The sequence below is a fragment of the Nelumbo nucifera genome, chromosome 2, assembly GCF_055504915.1.
Source record: "Nelumbo nucifera cultivar China Antique chromosome 2, China Antique-T2T, whole genome shotgun sequence".
NCBI lineage: Eukaryota > Viridiplantae > Streptophyta > Magnoliopsida > Proteales > Nelumbonaceae > Nelumbo > Nelumbo nucifera.
The window spans coordinates 11,868,122-11,875,170 of NC_142650.1; the positions used below are offsets into that span (position 1 = coordinate 11,868,122).

A 7,049-nucleotide genomic window follows, 5' to 3' on the forward strand; every position below is an offset into this window, starting at 1 on the left:
TTTATAAATAAAAATTAAAAACTGAATTAAAAATAATAAATTAAATATAAAATAATGCATATATTACAAATAATTAAAAATATAAAATTTTATTGAAATTGCATGGTCTAACTCATTCAACCTAAATGGTGAAATTTGTGACCCAACACTTGGAAGCAAAAGCGGTTTGACCACCGGATCAGTTTTTAAGACATTGACATTAATGATTCATTGTCTCACGCATTCGAACCCTATGTGACAAGGAAGGAATAAAGAGGGAGAGGATCCCATTGTGGCAAGAGACATGCCCAAATTCTGGAGCTAGTTTAGGGAGCTCAAGGGCATGGGAATTGGAAAAGGGCCAAGAAGAAGAAGAAGCAGCAGCAGCAGCCACGCTATGGACTCTTTGGATCACGAGAAGCATGCACCTGCCAATGAAAGATGTGTTTTTTAATGGGGCTGCTCGGTTAATAATGGTCTAACTAATTGAACCAGCCACTAAAAGACAAAAAACAATAAAAACCTAATAATACTTCGGCAAGGAATCAGTCACTACGGTTGCTATCAAAGTAAAGTAAGCCTAACCTTCAAAAATTAAGATCATTAAGTAGGTTGAGCTCTGACTTCTGAGGGGGAGAAAAGGAAAGCATGAAGAAAAATCCATCCAGGGACAATGAAAAAAATTAGTTGTTTGCCATTACCTTCATTTTTTGCTTTCCCTTATTCCCTATTCAAAAACAAATAAAAATAGGGCAATCAAAACTACACAGTTAACATTCATTTGTGGTAGCTTTAAAGAATTCCCCAATCCTCACCAAGTACACTTAGATTTTCCAAGAGCATTTACACGCTTGAAATGAAATTATAGACTTGAATAATCCGAGAAATAATCGGCTATAGTGCAAAGTTTGGATTACAGTCGGTCTAAAGCTGACACACAGAAGTTGGTAGCAAAAGATTACCTGAAAGTCTGGATACTAGAGCAAAAACTAATGATCTCACAAGGCATGAAATCAGCTAATATGTCAGTGGCAATGCAAGACCGAGTGTTCCGTTTGATTTTGTCTTAGAATCCGATTTTTCGTTTTCCTATCCACATATCTACGCTTCCATTCAACGGGAAGGGAGGAAGAAGAAGATGATTTTACCGCTTGTCACTGCTCAAAAGACAGACAGTGAGAGGGGAGTTGGAATGAGAAAAATAAAATATCGTGCATTTTGTTAAATTCCTGTTATTTTAATAAAGTGATATATTCATTTTTCATTTGCATGTGCACACTTCCTGTGAATCGGAGGGTACACAGAATTCGAACTCATGCATGTTACGCCCACGTCAACTAACCAAACCAAGCCATGATGAGATGAGGCAGGGAGAGAGTCATCCATCTCCATCTCCATCTCCATCTCCATCTCGGTCCTTCCACCACCACCCATAAATAAATAATCCTATTTCCATCCCAATCCAATCCCCATCTTCTTTCTCCCTTATCCATTCAATTTTCCTCATTTACCTTATTACCCTTTGCAATTATCCTTTGGAGATTTTTATCTTTGCCTTTTCAATTTACCTCTTTGCCCCTATCCATCATTCACTCTTCCTGTTTCAAATCCCACCCCTTTTATTTATGATTTTGTTGCCCCTTGCCACGACACCACCATTTATAACTCTCTCACGCCTCGGGAGAGGGGAACACTATAGTATTCTTTTGTCTTTAAAAATGTTTTCAACGAAAATAAGGACTAATGGTCATGAGCTCATCACCAGCAGCAGATCCGGAGGAGAGTGCTTTTACGACACGTTCAAAGTGTTTGGGGCCCTTAGACCACGCTAACCATCCATCCCCATCTCTCTCTTTCTCTCTCTCTCTCTCCTGTGACAGTGACTCCCTCTTCTCCTCCTCCTCCACCACCACCACCGCCGCCTGCCGCCCCCCTTTTCCTCTTCCTTCTCCTCCTCCTCATTGTGAAGGCCTATCCTTCGCCCACGGACAAAAGGAGAGAGAGAGAGAGAAAATGAGCTCCCAGAATCAGAATCAACCACCCAACCTTCCATTGAATTTGACATCAATGAATGAGGTGTGTAAATCGGAAAATTTAAACATCAACTCTAGAGGGATTTGGTCTGGAGACAATCCTCTGAATTACGTCGTACCTATCTCGATTTTTCAAATTTTCATAGTTGTGCTGGTCAGCCGTCTAATCCACATCGTCATCAAACCTCTTAAGCAACCCAAATTCATTGCAAGTTTCCTCGTAAGTAATTTTTTTTTCTGTTAATATATATTTGCTGCATACATTAATTCTCATCTTTATTTTGTCTAACATTCACCCTGCCTTTAATTAATTAATATAAAAATAAATATAATATGTTGCATGGTTTGGTTTTCTTGCTCCTGGGTCTCCTGTTCTAATATATAAAAATTTCTTTGGTGGTAACTGGTAAAGAGTGGTATAATGTTGGGGCCGACGGTGTTAGGGCAGAGTGAGACTCTTGAGAGACTGGTGTACGATGAAACCAAAGAAGCGGTATTGAATACATTATCTGAGTTAGCGATGCTGTACATGTACTTCTTGGTCGGTGTGAAGATGGAAACAAATTTAATATTGAAGCCCAATAGAAATGCATTGAAGATCGGTCTGTCAAACTTTGTAATTCCTTTCATGCTCATAACATTTTGCCTGCACTACCTACGCTCATACATCTTGGTACCGTTGGAGCCATGGTTTCTCGTATTATTGTCTCTAACTTGGGCAATAAGTTCCTTCCCAGCTATTGCTCATGTAATGGATGAGCTGAATCTGCTGACCTCTGAATTGGGCAAGCTTGCAATGTCCTGTGCAATAGTGAACGACATGGTGTCATGGTCCTTCATAGCAGGCACTACCGTTTTCCGGCAGAAAAACTTGGTGAGCGCAATTTCGGCAATCGTGTCCGTGGCTGCATTTCTCGTTTGTACAATCTACGTGCTACGGCCGGGAATTGTAGGGATTATCAGGAAAACTCCCGAGGGAAATGCGGTGGGTCAGTCTTCCATCGTGATTATACTGCTGGGAGTGTTGGTGACTGGATTCATCGGCGACGTCATAGGTATCACTGCTATGAGTGGGGCTTTTGCCCTTGGGGTAATTATACCCGAGGGCTCAACACTGGGGGTGACCGTAGTGGAAAGGACTGAAATCATCCTGGGAGAGATTCTTCTTCCCTTCTTCTTTCTTCGATGTGGCTTGTTCTTCAATATTTTCAAGATACGGAATGTTAAGAATTTGGCAGTTCTGGAATTCATCATTTTCATCGGACGCGTTGGGAAGCTGATAGGCACTATGTTACCTTGCAACCTCAACGCTCAACATTCACTGTGCCTGGCTCTTATGTTGAATACCAGGGGCATCATCAACGTAAGCGCGTTCCGGATGTGGAGAATTTCTAAGGTGAGGCACTGAGGCCGGCCGGCCGGCCGCCGGCCGTGAACTTTCCATTATTTTAATCCCTTTAATTGATTGATTGTTTGTTTAATCCCTTTTAATTAATTAATGCTTAATGCGCGCAGGTGATCGACGACGAATGCTTTACTATATTCGTACTGAACGACCTCTTGGTCACAGCCTTAACAACGCCGTTGCTCACAAGCCTCTACAAGCCCCCAAGGTACTTCGCCACACACGCAGCGGGAACAATCCAAAACGCACGACCCAACCATGAGCTTCGAATCGTCGCTTGCCTCCACGACGACAGAAGTGTTAACGACAATACCTCCCTCATCGAAGCTTTCCATCCAACCTCGGAAAGCCCCATCTACATCTATGTGCTCCACCTGGTTAAGTTGGTCGGTCGATCTCTTGCTTTGGTAGCCGATCCTAGCACCATTTACAGGTGTGACTCCCGAAAGCTAACTACCTCCGATCTTATCATGAGTGCCTTCAGAAAGTACTCAGACTGCTCCCATGGGACTGTCGGCTTTCGTCCTTTCACCATCATCGCCCCCTACAAAACCATGCACGAGGATATTTGTAAGATAGCTCATGATAACAGGGCTTCTCTAATTCTGTTGCCATTCCAAGGGAACGACACCAATGTGGGTGCAGGGGGTGGTACTGCCTTCTCTAACCTTATCCAGAACGTACTCACCGTTGCACCTTGCTCCGTCGGCCTCCTTGTGGGTCAGGGTTACAAATGTTGTCGCCTTGTGGTGCGTGGACACTTCTCTTACAGCGTGCTTTTCATCTTCTTTGGCGGACCAGATGATCGTGAGACACTAGCACTGTGCAGTCGGATGTCCGCCCACCCCGGATTGAGTGTCACCGTCATAAGGTTTCAAATATCCGACGACGGCAACGATAATGAGAGGGAAAAACAGCTCGACGAATCAGTCCTACACGAATTTAGACTCAAGAACATCTACAATGACTGTGCAGTGTTCCGCGAGGAGGTTGTAAATGATGTGGAGCAAGCTCTGCTTCTAATTCGATCTCTAAAGGCTGAGTTCGAGCTTGTGATGGTGGGGAGACGGCATGGGGCCTGCAAGATGCTCAGTGGAGCTATGGAAGATTGGAGTGAAAATTCAGAACTTGGGGTGCTCGGCGACATGCTTGCATCCTCAGACTTTTTGCAAAATAACTACTCTCTCTTGGTTGTGCAAGCAGGGATGTGATGGATATTTATATATACACTCGCAGTCGATGTAGATTGGAATCTTATCCTTAATGCTGCTAACTGTGAGTCTCTGTCGCGCGTCTCTGTCTATTCACTATATATGTCCATTAGGCTAGCTACAAACCCCTAATATTAATTCAACCAATCTAATCTTTTCTTTTCCCTTAATTTCCAGGAGAAAAAACACACTTGCCCCAACTTTGGAGGTTAATTGGGCTCGAGCTCTGCAGGTCTGGTTCTTGCATGCTTACTTTGGTTAGAGATGGGTTTTGTGATTATATTTTGACATTTGTATCGGAATGTTAGTGCGCCTTGTACATAACAATCAACTTTACACTTTGTAGAATATTAATTAACTCTTTTTTTTTTTTAAAAAAAAAAAAATTATTGTCATGCATGGCTTCGTATTTCATAACTTAATTTGTAACTTGATAAAAATTGTCAATGTCATGCCCTTCTAGTATAAACATACATTCAGAAGGTCAACAACTCACATTTTATGCATCAACGCCCGCCTGTAAATTGACATACTTATCCCGACACTACTTTTGACTGAACCGTCATTAATTCTCCCTATGAAAAATTACCGGCTATCATGATCAATGGAGGGGAAAAGTTTAAGTAGACCAAGTAATTAATTAGCCTGATAATGTTAGATTAAATTTTATCGTAATTAGCATGACGTGAATGGTCTAGGCAACAGAAGAAGTGAGACATGGAGAAAATCAATAATAATTTACAAACACTAATCAAGAGCTCATGGGTCTTTTTCTCGTTCCAGATACTTTGGTTCCTTATCTCTTACTCTTGTCACCGCTCAATGGGAGAGCCTTGTGGAGGGAAATCACCCATTAGTGCCCTGTTTTGGAGCGATAAACCAATTGCTAGTGATCCCTTCGGTCTTGTTATTACCATGGTTTTCAAAATCGGATTATATCGAACAGTTGGACTGGAAAAACCGGGAATTGGTCAGGTGGCCGGTTTTGGTTTTTCTCAAAATCGGAAATTTGCCTAAAACCCTTGATTTTGGTCAGCAAGCCGCTGACCCGGGCAGTTAATCATTTGAACAGTTTTGATCATTTTTATTATTTTTTTATTTTTTTGTCAGAACGGTCAGTCCGTTCGACCCGGTAACCAGACCCCTGACCGATTCGATCTCCAGGTCATTTTTAAAAACCATGGTTGTTTCAACACCTCTGGATGGACAAGAGAGCTTTGCTGGGACGAACCACGGGTGAAGAACATGACCGGTCATGGTTTTGAAAACCAGACCAGAGGCTCGGACTAGTTGACTCAGGAATTGGTCATGACTCTGGGTCTAGTTTTGGATCCTAAAACTGTTCAATCAGGATTTTGACTATATGGTTGGACCATTTTCACCCAAGAACCGGTGGCCAAACGATTCTATTTCTGGGTTGTTTTTTAAAACCAATGAACATGCATGATAACTTTATTGGTGAATAAGAACTTTGCAAAGGAGATACCAGTTGTCGATCAACATTAACGTAGTTTTGCTTTTCACCGTCAAACAAAGTAGACAACTTATATATGATTCATAAAGAGGCATTACCTCTTCGGTACTTAGGCCCCAATTGGTTCACCGGAATAGGGGTCTGGAATCAGAATTGGAATTGTCCATTTCAATTCTAAATGTTTGGTTGGGTGGAATCTGAATCCCATGCCCATTTCTGATGAAATGACATTCCCCATCCCATTCCAGCTGATTTCAATTTCCATTCCAATTTTTATATAAAACAAACAGACTATGGAAATAGACCATTCTGATTCTGATTTTAATTCCAAAAGACTTAAATTTTGATTCTAATTCCAATTCAGACTGCAAATCAAATGGACCCACAATAGTTCCCATACTCAACCCACATTATTACCAACAAAATACGTGGAGCAAAATGACTTTAATGGGGAAACACAAGCAGAAATGACGCACTCACTTAGGCTGAGTTTGGAAGGAGTACAAATGCAAATATGTAGAGTGCAAAACCTTATATTTTGTATCATTTTGTATGTATTTGCGCTGTACATATTTGCATTTGTACTCCTTCCAAACTGAACCTTAGGATTTAGATATTTGAGTGGATTTGTGCTGTTTCTTTATCGAAATTCTTCTACACCGGAGGAACTTGTAGGTCTATATCTACCGACTAATTAAAGATAGGGTTCTCATAAGAAAATGGTTGATCACTGTTCAAATTAATATTCCTCACTTTTGTTGTAGGTTACAATCAGTGTTTTCAAAACTGGACCAGAAAAATCAGAAATCAGTCACTCCTTTTCACCCCAAAATCGCTTTTTGGCCAAAATCTGTTGATACCTTTTTCTAACATCAGGCTTGTAGCATTTTCTTGCAATATCCCAATAAAACAAAACACCAGTTTTGTTTTTAAAATCAACAACACAT

The 7,049-nt window shown here is 41.2% G+C and overlaps 1 protein-coding gene across 2 annotated transcripts; it reads left to right on the forward strand.

Annotated features, from left to right (window-relative positions):
* The first annotated feature begins 1,707 nt into the window (after positions 1 to 1,707).
* On the forward strand, positions 1,708 to 5,022 carry LOC104597266 (cation/H(+) antiporter 15-like). 2 transcript variants are annotated; one of them, XR_735190.3, is made up of 4 exons: positions 1,709 to 2,232; positions 2,425 to 3,408; positions 3,528 to 4,692; positions 4,806 to 5,022. XR_735190.3 is itself a non-coding variant. In XM_010258728.3 (3 exons), exons 1-3 carry the CDS (start codon positions 1,723 to 1,725, stop codon positions 4,626 to 4,628), a joined length of 2,595 nt encoding a protein of 864 aa, XP_010257030.2. In that variant the 5' UTR covers positions 1,708 to 1,722; the 3' UTR covers positions 4,629 to 4,696. The 2 variants fall into 2 exon arrangements, 1 of the variants encoding a protein (XP_010257030.2); XM_010258728.3 differs by lacking the exon at positions 4,806 to 5,022 and having other exon boundaries at positions 1,708 to 2,232; positions 3,528 to 4,696.
* Positions 5,023 to 7,049: the final 2,027 nt, after the last annotated feature.